The sequence below is a fragment of the Melanerpes formicivorus genome, unplaced genomic scaffold (assembly GCF_026170545.1).
Source record: "Melanerpes formicivorus ecotype bairdi unplaced genomic scaffold, bMelFor1.0.p_v2 SCAF_23, whole genome shotgun sequence".
Taxonomy (NCBI): Eukaryota; Metazoa; Chordata; class Aves; order Piciformes; family Picidae; genus Melanerpes; species Melanerpes formicivorus.
The window spans coordinates 2,883,425-2,902,575 of record NW_027142375.1 but is presented as its reverse complement, the minus strand read 5'-3'; the positions used below and the strand labels follow the sequence as shown (position 1 = coordinate 2,902,575).

Genomic DNA, 19,151 nt, shown 5'->3' with positions numbered 1-19,151 from the left:
CCTGTAGAGCTCAAGTATTAGTCTGTAAGGTTTACTTGTTAAGCAGTTTTCCTTTTTAAAAGGATCAAACCAAAAGCATATGCCATTTCCACTTTGAACTGTTGCAATTGGGTTAACCATACCCCTGACTCCTACTAAAAAAAAATGAAATGTAATTATGAACACGAGCACAACAGAGACATTTGGACCCCTTCATTTGGATGTACAGTACGTTTAGTCAGTTAAGAAAACCCCTAAGTCTCACTTTCTTCCTGGCTGCAAGGGATTTATACAGTTCAAAGTGTGAATTAAAACCAATACAAGGACTACCTCTGACTTGACATCCTTCTGGAAGGTCCTGTAATTAACTCTGTTCTTTAGCTGTGAAATTGCCCAAGACCACTTGAGACAGAGTGAGACATTACCTTGGCAGAAAGAGGTAAGTTAAGAAAGAGGGTTAGCCTTTGTTCTGAATTACCTGGGCTGTGGGAGCAGGTACAGATATTAAAACAAACTCAAAGGTTATTTTAAACACAGTTATCTGAATGTAACTACTTCCTACTAAAGCATTACTATGTAAATAGTTTCCCATCTTGAAGAGTATCTGTAGTGGATTTTACAGACTCAACTCAGTTAACTGATAACAAAATTAGACCATTAGCACAGTCTGTTCTTTCTGCTAAATTGTTTTCCCCTCTTCTTGAGAAATGTACTGCAGTAGGTCACAGTGATCTTCTGTCCTCCCTATCCCTACAATTTTGTTATTACTTTAGTGTTGTCCTTAGCATCCATTAGCCACAGGAAAACTAGAAAATAATCTCCAGGAATTCATAGCATTCAGAAAGGGCAGGAAATACAGCCATAGGCACAAGTCTAAGCCAGGTTAACAAAAAACTGCTCTGTGTTTTTACACTCAACCACTGCAAAACTCCCACAATCCCAAAGCTTTGCTGTGTGTCTGGGCTGTGCACACAGCGTGATCAGTAGACCCTGTACCACAGAATCAACGTTAGGGACTGGAAGGGACCACAAAAGATCACCCAGTCCAACCCCCCTGCCAGAGCAAGCTGTAGATCAGTTTTTGTCCTTCACAGGTACAACCCTGAGTCACAGCGATTCAGAATATTTCAGAGGAGATGCAGTTTTTTGGCGTGTCTCATTCACAGCTACCTCTCTTCTTTGTGGAAAGCCTTTGCATTCCTATGGCTCAACACCTGTGTTTCTCACGTACCCTAAAACGCGCATCAGTTTCCTTCATAGACACAAGACTAAACCCATTGAATTTCTGGATCCCACTCTGTATCAGACATTACAATCTGGGGAGAATTAAACCAGTAACTCCACTAGATTTTACAGAAATGAGCAGGAGTTTCATTCGAACAAATAGTAAAGGAAGCTGGAAGGAACATACTAAGACCCTTCAGAACAATGGATGCAGCAAGCCTGGGATGTAGCAAGCCTGGTCTGTTACCCACTTGTCAACAGCTCAACCTGGTGAAAGCATGCCCAGCATTTTGGGATGGAGTCTTCCTTCCCCTATCTGTTTAGATTTGCCTCTTTGACTTTTTGGAGATGATTTTTAATGCAATATGAGGCGCTCACAATTCTGCTTTCATTCCCAGTTTTTGGTCCAAATCCTTCCAAATTCCTACCTCAATTTCTAACATTAAAAAACAACACCTGAGAATTATAGGGAAAAAACAGAAAAAGGCAGCTAGAAGTCAACATCTTCCAGGCCAGTAAAGGCAGCTAGAACTCAACATCCTCCAGGCCAGAAAGGCAGCTAGAGCTCAACATCCTCCAGGCCAGAAAGACAGATATAACTCAACATCCTCCAGGTCAGAAAGACAGATAGAACTCAACATCCTCCAGGCCAGTAAAAGCAGCTAGAATGCAACATCTTCCAGGCCAGTAAAGGCAGCTAGAACTCAACATCCTCCAGGCCAGTAAAGGCAGCTAGAACTCAACATCTTTCAGGCCAATGAAGACAGCTAAAAGTCAACATCTTCCAGGCCAGTAGAGCTTGTACTTCTATAAAACAAGCAAAAAAAAAAGCCACTGTAGGGACCATAATGGATAGAAATCATCTTAAAACTATAAAATAGGTAGTAATAAACTGCTCCTATCGGCCACTACATTTCTTCCATTTAAGTTGTGATAGCACTGCAAAAAGGATTCTACAAGCGTTTAAAAATGCAAGAGTGAAAGGTTTGCTTCTGAAGAAAGGCATCACACTGCAGAACACGGAGACAACACTGTGAGCAAATCTGAAAGTGAGAGCGGTTTACTTGTGGAGGCCGGGTAGGCGGTGTGCTTATGAGTGGTGCAGGGCCCATGGCAGAGGCTGCATTCAAGCTCCTTTCCCTCTCGTCCTGGTAAATTCGATCTCGCTCAGCTTCTGGCAGCTGCAAGAAGTTCTGCATAGCCCGAAGATTTACCAGCAAGGACTGTGAGGCAGTCTTGGGATCCTCTTCCTTTCGGAGGATTTCTGAGAGCAAGCCCTGTAAGGAGGGAAGCAAAAAAATAATACACTGCAGAGTTAGTCCAGGTGAGTGCCTGCAAAACCACGCTCTGCAAAGCTGCTGCTCATCAGCACGCTGTCCTCTTTACACTGGGCTGAGAAGGAGAGCAGCAAATGCACTATTCACTCGACACAGGAATATACTAATGCTCTTTTAGGTAGTAGGGAGCTTCCGTTGTGCTCCTAATTTTATTAAGCATCTGCTTTACATAAACCATAAACTGGATCTGCCTAACAGGTCTCCTTTCTTTTACTGGCTTAACTTGCCATGAAATTTTTCACAGTCAACAGACAATCACAAGATGTTAAGAGCATGTGAAATACAGATAGTTCAGAGGCATGACACAGGGGTGTCCTCAGGCTTCCCAGACAAAATGCATACCCAGCCTAAAACAAAAACTTTCCACAAATCTGGCACTTGAACAGCTCTTTGAAAGGAAGTGATAGTTGACAATTACTCACAACATTTCAAAAGTACTGCTTAACTGACTCAGGGATGTATTTGTTTTTCAAGCCAGTACTTTGAGAGTTGCATATTGGAGTGAAATGAGGAAATTTGTTGTTGAATGTTCCCCCTTCCTTCACCATCCTCCTGTTCCCACAATCCCATTTCTCTTCACCAGGGCAATCCAAATTCTCACCCAGTGCACTGCTTGGGCTATATATTTGAGCACCTGCTGTTCAGGTCCTGTTCCCTAAGTCCATTTACCACGGCTGTCCTTTGACCACCTCCAGAGTCCAGCAATGATAGACAGAAGTGAGCACTGAGGAGTAAGAGGGGAAAAAGCACATTGGGCATCCATAGCAGCGAGACAGAGATGGGTAGGCTGCAGGTGACAGTATGCCACCAGCAACTTGTACACACCACACCAGGTCTCCTACATAATCATTTCATCTTGGTTCTCAGCAAGGCTGATGTTGACAGCACCTATGGATGGTGTCACCTCTCTCAAAGTTCCTATCCTGTCAGGCAGAAGGTCCTCATAAGGGCGCAAAGCCACTGTTCCCAGGTAGCTATGCTTAGGCAGGGTCAGAGTCCCTGCAGTGTGGCTCTGTGCTCTGCATTGGCCCCATCACCCCTCCACCTCTCATGGGCAATGAGGGCAGAGATGCATACCACTACACTGGGGCCAGTGTGGTGCTCATAGCCCTGCCTGTGCCTGCACACATAAGAGAGGTATGGGATGGAAAACAGAGTTGTTCCATCACTAAGCAGGAAGAACAATTTGGAGGAGCATTGAAAAAAATCATGTTCATGTGGGATACTTTCTTACCACTATTCATTTCTCCTCTTTTCTAATATCCAGGCAGAAACTACACAGAAGGAAAATAAATGAATTAACAGGCAAAAGTGGTGTTTGGGCAGAGTATAAGTTTTAACATTTCCATATTAGCAAATATGGAAATCTAATTTTTGTCTGCCTTTTTTTTTTCCCCTAAGTACCCAAAGCCACAGTTAATATTGTTTGTCAGCGGTAGGGTTACACAACCCATTCTCCAAGGGAGGCAGAAAAATTACTTTGTGCTAGTGGAGACAAAGCAAAGCTGTCAGCAGAGTACAGGTTGTATGATGGGGATGTGATTTCTGACTGGTACTGTGCTGAAAACAACCATACCAGGATTAAAAAGAGGAAAGCAAAACTAAAGTGGACTGATCATTGGCAGGAGAGGAGACTCCTTCCTAACAGGCAGCCTTCTGTCAGGGACAAGAAACATCCTTGAAAAATACTTCAGTCTATAATAGAAAAGACTTGCTTTTATGAGCTTTTGCCACAGTGGGCAGCTAAAAAAAGAGAAGAAATAACAAAACAAACCAAAAGAGGCTGTTCTTGTACAACTTTCCCTCAGTTAAATAAGTAAACAAATAAAATTGGGGTCTTTTGTAATTTTTTCCTGCATTTGTCTTTATGGCCATTGCTGCACCTCTTAGTGATAAGAAACACAATCAGGCATTCATAGTTCCCTCTCCTTCCCCTGTCACTGCCATGACTCTGCATGAGCTGAGAGCAGAGCAGAGGACAGAGATGCAGAGAGGAGGGGAGATGAGAGAGCAGGAAGAAGGTAAGAAGAATGTTTGCTTCTAGAGCTTTGCACCTACAGGTCTGACTAAGTAAGGAAATAATGCAAAAAAATCAAGTGTGTTACCAGGTGCATGCAAAGTCTTACAATACAGTTTGCCTGCTTTAAATATGACTTTGTTGCTACTGCTTCAATTTTCTGAGCTCGAAACTTCAGCTAACGATTGTTAGACAGGATGCAAATTGGGAAGATCCTAGAAAGAAAAGATCATCTCTCACATTCTGCCCCACACTGACGTGCCAAGGTACAAGTCTCAGGTTGCAGAAAAGCTAAATGCTGGTTTGCATAGAGATTACAGACAGTGTTAGGCTTGGAGTCCTCCTCACAGGATCACAGGATGTCAGGGGTTGGAAGGGACCCAAAGACATCATCGAGTCCAACCCCCCTGACAGAGCAGGACCATACAATCTAGCTCAGGTCACAGAGGAATGCATCCAGACAGTCTCCAGAGAAGGAGACTCCACAACCTCTCTGGGCAGCCTGTTCCAGTGCTCTGTAACCCTTACAGTAAGGAAGTCACCCCTTGTGTTGAGGTGGAACCTCCTGTGCTGCAGCTTACATCCATTGCTCCTTGTCCTATCACAGGCAGCAAGTGAGCAGAGCCTGTCCTCTCCTTCTTGATACCCAGCCCTGAGATACTTAGAAACATTTATTAAATTCTCTCTCAGTCTTCTCTTCTCCAGACTAAACAGCCCCAGGTCCCTCAGCCCCTCCTTATAGGGCAGTGCTCCAGTCCCCTAATCATCCTCGTAGCCCTCTGCTGGACCCTCTCCAGCAGATCCCTCTCTCTCTTTAACTGGGGAGCCCAAGACTGAATGAAGTACTCAAGATGAGGTCTTCCCAGGACAGAGTAGAGGTGGAGGAGAACCTCCCTGGATCTGCTGGACACACTCTTCTTCATACACCCCAGGATTCCATTTGCCTTCTTGGCCACAAGGGCACATTGCTTTCCCATGGATAACTTGTTACCCACCAGGACTCCTCACTGTTCCTCTTTCTTTTTTTTTTGCACTGGAAATGTATTTTCTTCAAATGTTTCTACTTTTCATTGGGGGGAAAAAAAGAAAAAAAGGAAAGTTTACATGCCATCACAAGTATAATTTGCTACTAATTACAGAAAAATATTCAATAAATATTATCAGGGCTTTCAAAAGCTAATTAAGAATTCTTTAAAAGTGGAGATAAATTGAAGTGTCTGCCAATAGGAACAAAAAACACTGACTGTCTGGCCCTCGGTTTGTCTCCTCTGTGAAAGTAATCACCGATTCAAACAGATGTTATCAGCCTGATAGAACTTCAAAGCTCTCAGAAGAAAAACACAATTTGCCCAAACCTCCCCAAAACCACGCAGAACATCCCTGAACGCTGTTCCTCTCACTTTGCAGGGTGCTCCCAGCCCATGTCCAGGTGGAGGATTGTTTGCAAGCTCCACCCACGAGCCTGGATCCCTGCCAACTAAGTTATAAGCAGACACATTTATCTATGTCGCTTAGTAGCAAGAGGAGAGCCGTCATGATAGTTTAACAGCACCTTTTTACCTTTTATTCAATAGTGATATGGATAGTGTGCTTTTCCTTAAATTACACTACCAAGAATTATATGAATACAGTGGCAATTTCTGTTATACTTAAGCAGGCGAATTTCTCTCTCCCACATAATTTACAGAACTCAAATTCAATAAAACATTACATGATGGTCCATTACTGTTATCAATTTGGAATAATCCATCTTCATTTTTCATTTTACTGGAAAATAAAATGTGCCAAAGACAAAGTGGAAGAAAAAATAAATAAATATATAGATATGTGCCTGAGAAGGTGGCTTGTGTAAACTTCAGATTTTGTTTTAAAATTACACAGAGCCACTTACTGCATCCAAGTGTTCTCCCTTGAAATAGCAGTTGCTCAGAATTAGCATGAGCACAGTCCTAAATATACAGAAGTTTTCACATATGAGAAAAGCCAATGCATTCCAGCAGCTAATATTTTAAACAAGCATGGGGGTGAAGTAGAAAGGAGGGGGAGAAAAAAGAAAAACCCAACAGGGCATCTGGCAGAAGCACTGAGAAGTAACTGGAAAAGTATGAGACGAAAAACTGTCACTTAAGGGAAAAAGAAAAGTTACAGTAGTCAGGCATGGCAAAAGCACTCCCCCTCCCTCTCAGGAAGAAGGAGCTGAGAGATCAGGTCCATGCAGCAGCAGCTGAGTTCATGTAATGGTTGAAAGGGTACACAGAGAGGCAGCCCCAAGTTGCAGCTCCAGCCACAACCATGACTTAACACAATTCTTTGCTCACACAGTATGCACATGTCACCCTGCCATGCACCAGGTTATGCCTTCAAGTCAAATGTCAGACCTGCCCGTGGGAACCCAAGCTTTCTGTTTCCTGACTCATGTTTACATTGAAAAAAACACCAAGCCAAACCAAACCAAAACTAACAAAAAAACCCCAAACAATCAAAACAACCAAACTCCCAAAATCAAACAAACAGGACAGGAGTGGTAGAGGAGTTTATTTGGTTAGAGCTCTGAAGGTGGTGCAGCCAAACAAACACCAAGGAATGCCCTGCTCCAGCTCTCTCAAGAAGAAAAAAGCAGAGTAAAGAGCCTCTCAGGTTAGCTGCACATCTGCAGAGGCAGGCTGAGCCTGGAGGCTGCAGCAGAGGCTGTCAAGAGGCACCATGCTTTGAGGGGCTGTGCCAATGCATCAGTGCCATCACCTCATGGCTGCTTTGTGCCACCTAGGCCAGTGAGCTGATCACAAATGCCTTTTTCTGACCAGCAAAGCACAGGAAAATACCAAACTCACTCTTTCAAGAGTGGAGGTGTATGCACAGTGCACTGACATCAGCTGGGGGGAAAAAAAGTCATGTTGATTAATTCAGTCAAACAGCAACTGAAACAATTCCCCAAAATCAGCCTAGCAAAGGGACAGGCTGGTAGACACATTTGGTAGCCATGCTTGAGGTGAAACTTGGATCTGCTAGCACAACACTTGACTCAACCAGCTCTTCAATGGGGGCACTACAAAGAGGTTCTACCAGGATTCAATCTGTTTCTTTGCAGTCAGCGAGCTGGAATCACAACTGCTGAAGAAAAAATAACACTTCAGACCCTACTGTGCTCTGAAGCCTTCCTAGAAGGATAACAACTGTTTTCTGTGGGGAAGAGGTGCTCTGAAACAACTTCTGTTCCCTACAACAACTGCCCTATTGTGCCTTTATAGATGTTAATTTTCATTCAAGTTATAGCTACCTGGACTCCTCTTTCATTAAGCTTTGCAAGGCACATTCCTGAGAACTACACATTCTGAAGTTAAGGGTAGGGTGGAAGTTATCCAGGAAGATATTAAAGATGCGTTTTCATTCTGCTGAGATGTGGCTGAAGGGTTTTTTCCCTGCCTTTTTACAGATGACAATTTAAAAATAGACACCCCAGGTTTCAGAATTAATTTTAATAAAATCCTTTCCTTTGAGCTTGGAGAAGGTAGAAATATTTTCAGTCAAGGTTTTTGCCCCCAAATGAAAATTGCCTGAAAATCAGGGACAAGAGTTGCCACACTAAGGTGGTAGAGCCCTGCCTTCTCACCCAAAAAAGAGCTGCTAAATTGTGTGCTCAGATTGTAGAGGGAGAGTCTGTAAAAGGAGAGGTGCCACCCTTCCACAGCCAATTGAAAAGCCCATCTTTCTTACCAAAACATTAAGCTAAATTTCTCTTTCTAGTTTATAGTTCAATTCCTTCCTTAACTTTCACACTGAAAGCAAATCTCTCCCCCTCATCTAAGACCGTATCTCGACATCAGGGCTGGTTGTTTTCTTTTGCACAGAACTCCTAACTGATTTCGCTGTGATCTTCTGCCTTCACAAACTGATGGCACGATACGGTCCCTGGACACAGCTCGAATATGCCTGTGACAGTTTAAAAAATGTCAGTGGTAAGCCTGAGTTAGCTTTTTATCTCAGAAAACAGTAGATGAATTTAAACAAGCTTCTCACTTGCTCTAGTGAAGAGAGAGAAGGAAAAAAAAAGACAAAAGATATTACATCAATGTTAGAAAATAACTCCTAAATAGCATCAAGTTATTAAAGTGCTGCCCTACTTATAGTTAAATGTGATGCATCCTTGAATAAACTGTGGTGAATTCCAAAGTACAGCAAGTAGAACAAATTTAAATGTTTTCATCACCACAGATCTCTCAGCCTGTGTTCATACTTGGGCATTAGCTGTTACTGTGGGCAAAATTAACAGTTTTTAGCTTTGCAAAGGTGAAATGTGCCTACAACAAACTTCTCTGGATCTCAGTGGGGCTCTGCTTCACGCTTCACATGTGAAGCATGCTGGCAACATGAGGCTAATATTGTGTGGGCTCTGTGGATGTCTCCTTTCTGTTCCCTAAATTTGCCCCAATGCATAACAAACACTGCAAAATCACAGGCTGTTAGGGTTTGGAAGGGACCTCCAGAGATCATCGAGTCCAACCGCCCTGCCAGAGCAGGACCACAGGGTTATGAAGCCAAGTGCAAATACTAATTTGATTAGCTAACATAATTTGTAGCATATAGCAATACTAATCTGCGTTCTTTCAAGTAGATTTTGTTTAAAAGTGCCAAAACATATTGCATTTATATTTCATATCTCTTCATAGGATTTGTTTTCAATGTTCACTTTTGGGCTTTCCTCCCATTTTGGGTCACTTTGAACACCTACTACCAAACTGCCTAACCACAATGCCTGTGGAAGTATCCAACTAAGCAAATATTTACTAACTAAAAAAAATACAGTAATCAGTCTTTGCACTCATCACATCTCAAGAACATCTTCCCATTTGTGCCATATAAATTCAAGTCCCAGTCAGAACCAATCCTTCTTGTATGTCAGGGAAAAAGTACTGCTCGTGCACCAAGTGATAGACCAAAAGCTGTGTGCTAAATTACCTGACAAAAACTGAACAAGTTACTTTGGAGAGGGGAAAAAGCTGAGAAGTAAATACACACTAAACTATTTCTCTGCTGAATTAATTGCTTTGTTCAAGTAAGACAGCAGCTGCAAACCACTGTAGCTTGATGCTGCTATCGTTAGTTCAGTATTTCATAATATTGTTAGTTAAATATTGTGTTCAACAAAATTCTATTGCCACTTATTTGGGGTGCATTAAGAGGAGTGTGTCCAGCAGATTGAGGGAGGCTCTCTGCCCCCTCTACACTGTCCTGGTGAGACCACACCGGAATATTGCATCCAGTTTTGGGCTCCCCAGTTCAAGAGGGACAGGGATCCGCTGGAGAGAGTCCAATGGAGGGCTACAAGGATGATGAAGGGACTGGAGCACTGCCTGATGAGGAGAGGTGGAGAGACCTGGGGCTGGCTAGTCTGGAGAGGACAAGGCTGAGAGGGGATTTAACAAATGTTTCTAAATATCTGAGGACTGGGGGTCCAGAGGGAGTGGACAGGCTCTGCTCAGTTTCACCCTGTGAGAGGACATGGGACAATGGCTAGAAATTATGGAACAGGAGGTTCCACCTCAACGTGAGGAGGAACTTCTTCACTGTAAGGGTCCCAGAGCACTGGCAGAAGCTGCCCAGAAAGAGTGTGGAGTCTCCTTCTCTGGAGACTTTCCAGCCCCATCTGGATGCATTCCTGTGTGACCTGTGCTAGACTCTATGGTCCTGCTCTGTCAGGGGGGTTGGACTTGATGATCTTCAGAGGTTCCATCCAACCCCTAACATCCTGTGATTCTGTGATAATAACTGACACTTGCCTGTATCTAACACATGTGTGTAATCCCTATTTCAATTCAAGTATCCCATGAAATTTGGGATGAGACCCAAGTCTTGAAAGCCTCCCTTGTTGTTAAGAGGAAAGACACACATACACACTGAGCTCTACAGGGAATGCATACCACGCCTCTGCTTTCTTTTAGCTAAATACTTAAGGCAATAATAACAATTCAAAATAACTACTAATTATGTACTAAGTCAAACCTGGTACCAGTGAATTCGAAACACAATTTTTATTCTTCAGATTATGCAGGGGACAAATCAACATTTCAAGAGGAGTCTAATTTTTTTCTTTCTTTCTGTTTTTTTTTTCAACTATAATCTTCCATGGCTAAATACTTGTTCATCAAGTTTAGAAGTAGAAAAAAAAATGTAGACTCCAAATCAAGTGTTACCTACAGATCTTAAAAATATTTCTCTTTTTTTTTTAAAAAAAAATAAATAAATCCTATTTTTACTTCCTGTTCAAACAGGCCTCCAAAATTTTGAGGTCTACTTATTTGCATTGGATAAACTGACATTTCTTCCATAATTTCTGCTTGATTAAATTCCATGCAACATGGCATTAAAGTTAAATTCATAGAGCAGCATAAATTATAACAGGGTTAGCTTCTAAAACAGGTGTAAAAAATAACACATTTTAGTGTTACTTATCAGCTTTGCTCGGGCTAGCTTTCTCTGCATTGAAAAGCTGAAGCCTATGTTCTGATGTGGACATCGGCAATCTCTCAGCAGCTACTGTGTTGGGTTTGGGTTTGGTTTTTTTTTGCAAATAAAAATACATGGTAAGAGTACATGATCTAAAAATAATGCTTTTGGAAAAAAAAATTAGTTTTAATCTTTTCAGAAGCCTAACAACAACAACAAAAAAAAAAATAAGGCTATTAAGACTGTCAGTGGAAAAAACCCATCAAAACAAATGCAGAGAAGAATAAAAGAGTGTCTCCAGTACACCTGTGAAAGCAGACAGGTTGTTCAGTGCATGCATGTGGTCAGCAGAGGTATACCTTTGCAAAACAAAAGGCAAGCTGTTGAGGGACTTTGTGAAGGGTTCTGCATGGAGCTGTTCATTTCCTTTCTAGGGAAGACTCAGCTATTCACAAAGCATCACAACTGGAGAGGAAGCAAGGCCAGGTATTTCCACAAACCCATCACTGAAGATTCCTGTACTGCAGCAACACTGGTCGCTGGACACTGGTCCTGCAAGGAAGCATGATTCCTTCACAGGAGCTAAGTGACAAGTAGAAATGAGGAGAGAGACTTAAAAGGCAATAATTACTAAATAGAGAGGGAGCAAAAAAAGAAGGCCTACTTGGATTTTAAGAAAAAACAAGGAAACGCAACAAAACCCAACTGACCTGAGTTCGGTTAAAAGCCACACGTGCAAATACTGCCTGTGAGATTCCTGCTCGTTTCAGTTCATCACGGACCCACTGGTAGATTTCGGAAGACACCTCTGTGTTGGTTGAGACCTGCTGCTCCAACGGCTTGTTCATGGATCTACTGACAGGAGGAGGGTGGTTCAAGTACTGTTGGTTTAAGGACTGCTGGGCTAGAAGTCTGTTCACTGCATACTGTTGGTTCAGCAACTGGGCCATTACCAGCTGCTGATTTACGAGCTGAGGGCTAATGGGAGTAGATACAAGTCCAGGGTGCAGGTTTGGAAGTGGGGTCCGAACTGATGGTTGACTACCGTGAGAAAGCTGAACAGGGGATGGAGGCTGTTCGGCTGTGTTCCCCGGGACCGGCTGCTGACCGAAGTTGACGTGGTTGGCACCTTGCTGGGATAGTTCAGAAAGGCTATCCATCTCAACTGCAGTGGGAAAGAAACATTGGGAAAACCAACATAAGACTGAAAACATCACAAACTGAAGGCTCCTCACAAGACATGCCAACACACAATATAAACACTGAGGCTCAAGCTTACTGCACTCTCCAGATGAAATCACTCTTGTGGCTACTTCCCTTCAAGACTGACCTACAAATAATGATGTAGCCAATATTAAAAAAAAAACAACCTAAAATAAAAACAATTAAAAAAAAAATCCAACAAGCTGCTTGTCTTTGTCACTGAGCTGTTGGAACCAGCAGAACATCAGAGGCAAAAGCCATGTGCTGGAAACCATGCACGTCACAGGTGCAACTCGCCGAGAGTTTGCAAAGGTGCAATGCAATCAGACTGAGCGTGCAGCTGCAGAGCACATCCCTCAGAGATGGATGCAGGGGACTTCAGACAAGGAGCAAAGATGACAGCCAGGAAACCACTCTGCGCTGCAGGAGATGCAGGTGAAGCAGTAAGTGCATCTGCACAAGGCGTAAGTAGGGCTGTTATAGGAAAGCATGCCCTGGCCACAGAGAGAGAAGCTCCCGGTGGCAGTTTCATTCTTTTTGTGGTGGCCCTGTCACAACATCTGCAGTTCCCAGCCACTGGAAATCTGTAGTAAGCAGGGTGGGGTATGGACCCTCTGCTAATTTCTAGATGCTGCATCATTTGTATGGGACTGCTAGGAACTAGTATAATTTATGTAAATTACACAGATGGGCTGCTTTATCTTGCCACCATGTATGCATGGGGTTTTTTTCAGTGACTTGCAACATGGTTGAATTTTTTTCTTATATTAACTCATCTGCCTTGACACACCCTCCTTCTTAATTAACAACACTTTTTTTCCCCCCTAAACTACAAGAGTTCTTCCTGCTCCCCTCTTGTCCATAATAATACAATATAAAGTTACTCTAAGTTGATGTAAAGGAGTTTACTTTTTATCAATGTGTGTCACGGTTTCATTTTAAACAACCTCAGATCTAGAGCTTTAGCAATGCTGGTCTGGAAATAGCCTTAAAAAAAACCCCAAAATAACCCCCAAACACAACACTTCATCTAAGACCCCAAACTCTAGTTCATCTCCACACAAGTGCTGTAGCACTTTTTTTGGTTTATTTTTTGAAAAGCAGTATTTCTCATGAAAGGCTTTTCATAGCAATTATTAGCTTCAATAACGGGGGCAGGACCACCCTTTCCTTTACAGGCATGAGAGCTGGAAGATGAAATCAGCACCTAGATTCCTACCCACAGTACTTCCTTCCCCCTTTGTCCTATTGTGGGCAGAAATTCAAAAACCAAGCTAGTTGTTCTGCAGAGAGGTCTGGGCTCCATAGCCTGCATCAGTCCCACTGCAGAGCACCTGCTGCTCCTCATCAGTGTGGCTTTTGAGGGCAGTGCACTAGATTACACAGGAATACAGGCACATGAATGTTTCCTATGCACTGGCTTCACTGTCCCTGAATGAATGGGTGCTGAACTCTCTTAACAGGTCACATAAGGAAAATTTTCAGGGGTTGCCCCATGCAGGAGCGCTGCTGCAATGGATGGGTGAGAGGGTGCTGTGGAAAGGTCACCCTCCCATGCAGGTGCTCTGCTGCCTCACACATGGACCACCTGAAGGCTAGTGAAGTCTTGCCACCAACTTCTGTGGTCTCAAAATAAGGGTTCAGTGGTCTTGAGAAGGTACAAAGTAGATCAAGTAAAGAAGCTGCCTTTACCAGCAGAAAGTAGAGACCAACCCAAGTGGGCCATTCACTTCCAATTCACTTCAAGCAATTATCACAAAAGTGATGCATTGTCTTCATTACAGCCTTAAGCTATAAAAGGCAAGGAATCCATTTTGGTAGATGAATGATTTTGTTTCAAACACTGAAAGCTAAGTCAAGCTAAAAAATTCGATCCAAACTGAAGTCTCATGCCTTCATTGTGTTGAAAACTGCACGGAAACTTTCTAGCATGAAGTGTTCAAAATTATGTTAACAGGTTTAAGAAACAGTTTTTGAAAGGGTCAGTACAAGAAAGATAAAAGGCATTAGGGAATTAACACATCCCACTGATGGATCTTTTCTCCAGAAATTTGCTTGTGCTTACTGCAACAGGCAAACAATTAATTGTCACAGAAATATCTACTTGCTAAAATAGCTTTACAAAACCACAGGATGCTTGCTGGAAGGCAGTGGCAGTTGCAGAAGACTGCTTCTTTAAATATACGTTGGCCAGAGCGAGAAAAAAATAATACATGGGGATAAATAAATAAATCAATCACTCCATCACAGTTCTAGGAACAGGTTTTTTTAAACAATTCTTCTGGGGAGGGTAGAAGTTCTCTGGATTTACAGAATGACAGCTTTACGTCTCTGGCAACCCAAGTCAGTTTGGCTGTTTCAACAGCAAATATTTATTTAAATGAATTCTTTCACTGTATATGTACTTTCCACATCTACTCATCAAAAGCATCCTAAACTTGTCGTGAAGGGACCTGGCTCCTCAGATGACTGTGACAGACCTCAATGTGACATGTAATGGTATGAATCCACCGTCATGGTTGGGGTGGGTTGGTTTTTTTTTTGCTTACCCATCATATCTTTTGCCTTCTTGAAATGTTTATACCACCTTCCAAATTCCTGACATTTTGCTGCTGAGACATTTGCATAGTAAGTGCTGTTCACAATGGAAGAAATCATACTCTGTGTGAAAAGGGGAGAAGAAAAAAAAACACAACAACCCTGTAATGCAGAGCAGTACAAGTCAAAGCACAATTTATTTCAGTTGTGGAAAACCTTATATTTGCAGAATTTGAGGACCATACCTCATTTTTAATCCTATTGTCCAAAGCCCTTAAAAAAAAACCAACTCATTAAATGAGCATAAAACCAAACCAAGTTATAATCTAAATGGGAGCAAAAAAAAACAGAGGTACTAAGTGAAGAACAAAGTTATCAACCAAGAATCATCAGGCAATGGGATGGGCTCTGAATGGAAGATGCTGACTGAAAGTGAATTTTGTTCATACTCTTTCTTCTTCAAATTTGATTTACCAGTTTATTGGCATACAAATCCTACACTGACTCCAGAAATGCAAACACTGCCCCAAGTAAGCCTATGCTCATTCCCTTTGTGCCACTTATCACAGGGCAGATGACAGAAAATCATAGGAGGAAAGTTCATCTGCATGACCTACCAGCAGAATTTGGAAAAAAAAAGAGGTTTATAGTAGAATAAAAACCCAACCCCAAGTAATAAAGCAAGAACAACCCAAAATGAACTCAAACTTGCTTTTCCTAAACAGGGTATTTTAAGTGATTCAAAGAGACAGGCTTATGAAAAGCTCTTATTGTCATGTCTAATTCTGTAACTGAGTATTAGCTGCAAAATAGATCAAAGGATGTTAGAAAGAATTTTTTTTTCCCCCTCAAAGGTTTTCGAGATATCAGATAGCTACAGTGAGAAATTTACCTTCTGCTCAGTTTTGGCCAGTTTGGAAAGAGTGGAAATTACAATGCATGAAACTTTCAGTTCCAGTACATTCTTTTACAAAACCAATTAAGACTAATTCTTGCAAAATGAGATAATGCTTACACTTGAAAGTTATACTCAGTGTATCAAGTGAGGACAACAAACTCAGCAAACGCCATTTCAACAGACTGAACTTTGACACCCTTTAGATTTCTGTGTGGAAAGTAGTTACTTTTAGCTTCACTACAGGAATCGCCCAGCCTCTTGAGAGAGAAGAATGACAAGTCAAGAATGACAAAGCCCTGATTACTATGTTTCTTTGCTATTCAGCATGTAACATTTAGCTGTATTTGTGCTGTCATAAAAATCAATGTGCAGCATCAACCCTTTGTTACACAAACAGCAATAACCACTGGAAGAAAGCATTCAAAGTAAAAACGCAATAAATATTACTATATGTCTTCTTTTATAAGGCTAGTTCAGCCTCTGAGTAGAAGTACCTTGATTATTGATCTGAGTGAAGTTCATTATAACTGTTCTCTAATGCATTACTCAGTACCAAGCTATTTGTGGAGTCTCAGAGCTGCTAGAGAGATAGTATTATTTATGCCAAATGTGGGTATACCCACTACTCACCAGGCAGCTATTTTAATGATTCCTCTGAATCACCAAAATTCTTATCAATCCTTGATATTCACCTGGCACTTCTGAAATTAGCTAGAAGCCTTTTGACAGTGGTATAAAAGGAGGATGAAACCTTAACAGGCTACCACAGCTTCAGCCTAAATGACCTGAACCAAACTCATCTGAACGCAATTTCAATTTCCACCGTAATAGGAGGCTCATTAATGTCTAATACCTACAAAATCATTGTTTAAGCTTCTTTTACAGATTAAACCATTTGAAACATGGGCACATGATAGAGTCAAAAAGTCCTTTAGCTCCAAACTGGTATACTGCTCGAACACACAGACAGTGGACATGCAAAGTCTGTAGATCCAAATGCACAAAGTAGGGACCTGCACAGGTAACGCGCCATCATCCCATATCGGCTTGTGCGTATTTTCTACTTGTCACTTAAGACTTCAGGGTGGTTTTCTGTCCTTTTACTTTGCCCCTTTTAGATGTCCTCTTCTGCCCAAGTAACTTTATTAAGTACAGAACCATACACATTAATAACAATGTTAGCAAATTACCTATCGGTGCTGCAGATGTTTGTCTAGGATTTTCTACTCCTCCTTTCCATATCATTTTACAAGGAAGACATGCCATTGACATGGCAGTTTGTGACATCCTCTGCTTCTTCAGGAATAAAGTTAATGCAGTTAACTTTATTTTACAACCAAATAGGGGACTGGTCTGTCTAACACTGTTAGGAATTTTAGCTTCTTTGACACAATGCAAATTTCAGGCTCCAACAGCCAATATTGGGATTTTAGTCCAGCTCTTCAAAGTATATTAAAACCCAACCAAACAAACAAAACAACAAACCACAAACCACAGACATTATCTATACATTTTAAAATGCTTTTTCTTTGAGAAGGCTTCATGCAAGCATTCGAGTGGTGTTACCTAGGCTAAGAATCCTCAATCAGGAGGAACCAATGATTTATTTACTAATTCACTGAAGGCAAAATTTTACAAGCTAGATAAAATATAACTACCTTGTTAACTCAGAAAATAACTTGACAACATTGAATTTCATTGTTTCTATGCTTTATTTATTGTCATCAAACCCGCAGTCACATCAATGCAGAGAGATGCACTTTGGTATAGAAATTCCTGTTGCTGCACATTTCCTGTATGATTTAAGGGCACTCTACATATACAAATGCCCACTATGCTTAGGGCCTAAAACTGAATATTAACCATTTAAGGCAGTGTCCATCAGAGATCCACAATCTAGAGTAGAGCTACACTGAAGTTCTTCTTAGTTCCCAGGTCACTACAGGGAATTCTTCATGTATGTCTTAGCTTATATCTACCAATAATCAAAATGAAAAATGATTGTATTTGAAGCACATCACGTTCAGGTACTACTGTAGATAGACATTTCTTATCTGCAAGGCACAGACACAGATGCTTTCCATGTAAAAGGATGACAAATATAAATATAACACACAAGTATTCAAATGCATCACATCCATCACTCATAATCTGATTTCTTTTTCACATGTCACAAAGAAAACGGATAGAATGCAAAAACTGGTCACAGATCTGCAGTCTTCATGTATCGCCCACAAGTTTATCCTTAAAAGTAAGTTGCAAGACTCCAAGATCCCGATTTCCCCTCTTTCCCCTTTCTCCATCCCTCCTGCCCCACAATCAGATCATCTGCAATCATGTTCTGAGAATCAGAAAATCTCATCTGAAATGGTGCCACCTTCACAGAAATGCCACTATTCTGGAATGATACCATCTGCTGCAGCCCAAGTGCTCTTTTTTTTTTTTAGCCAAATAAGTTAATTATAATTAGCCATCCAACAACTGTGTGGAGGTAGGGGTAGAATTCATTCTGAAGTTCGGCTGAGGTTCAGAGTAGTTTGAACCAAGTCCCAGTCTCTCAGGAAGATTAAACGCCAGAGATCTGAAAACCAGACACCACCATCTCTCTAAGAATTTGGGGAACTCCCTAAGGAAATAGCTTCAATCTCAACATAAACTCATTTCATAGGCCCATCGAACAAAACCTGATAAAACAGCAGCATCAGACACCTTCCATATTGCATTAGAATCTAATGCAAAGTGTGTCCTGCAAGACATAGGAAGGACCTTCATGCCAGCTGGTCACAGCAGCCACCACTGCAGGTGCTACAAGGGAGGCATTTCTGAGTCATTGCCTCTAACACTGCTCCCCAACCAGGTAAGACATTGTTCGAGCATTGCTAGAAGTATACTATTGTCCTTTTTTGCAAACCAACAAAAACCATGTTAATCAGGTTAATTCAATCATCTAAACCAAAACTGTTCATGCTTTTCTGCCAAATCAACCAACCACAGCAAAATCTGTTATCAGTGATTGCTCAGCTTCCAGTCAAAAAAGCTTTTAACCCCCACAGTCCCAAAACTTCCCCTAAACAACCTTAAAATTATTTTTAGATGGGCAGAATGAGGTTGTTTTCATGCCTCATGAAGGGGCAGTTGGGCTGCAGTATTGACACAGAACAAATACAGGCTAACAGACTTAGCAGTAACACACACAGCAGCTTCCTGAAACAACTTGGCTGAATTAGATATTGGGGGATTCCTTTGCAAACGAAACATCTCCCTCGAAAGGAGCATCGTAACCAAAACTTATTTAGGGCCTTCCAGGTTGTTTGACTAGGAATTAAAAAAAAATAGAAAAAAAAAATCTGAGGTTTGTTTTTTTTTTTGCAACTCATTCATTGGTGTTTAAAGCTTCAAGTCTGCACAGTGGAAGGGGCAAGGGCTGCAACAACTTATTTACACAATTATCTAAATACGATTAAACAGCTGATGGACAAATATTAAACTGGAAAATGTATAGTCATTTCAG

The 19,151-nt window shown here is 41.6% G+C and overlaps 1 protein-coding gene across 6 annotated transcripts in view; it reads right to left on the bottom strand.

Annotated features, from left to right (window-relative positions):
• Positions 1–19,151, bottom strand: part of SATB1 (SATB homeobox 1) — a 101,711-nt gene that overhangs the window by 38,371 nt on the left and 44,189 nt on the right. For all 6 annotated transcript variants that reach the window (XM_068152323.1, XM_068152326.1, XM_068152322.1 and 3 more), the window contains 3 exons: positions 14,754–14,865; positions 11,712–12,166; positions 2,268–2,480 (listed from right to left, as the gene is read on the bottom strand). In XM_068152323.1, coding sequence (XP_068008424.1) covers positions 2,268–2,480; positions 11,712–12,166; positions 14,754–14,865 — 780 coding nt within the window. The remainder of the gene's footprint in view (positions 1–2,267; positions 2,481–11,711; positions 12,167–14,753; positions 14,866–19,151) is intronic.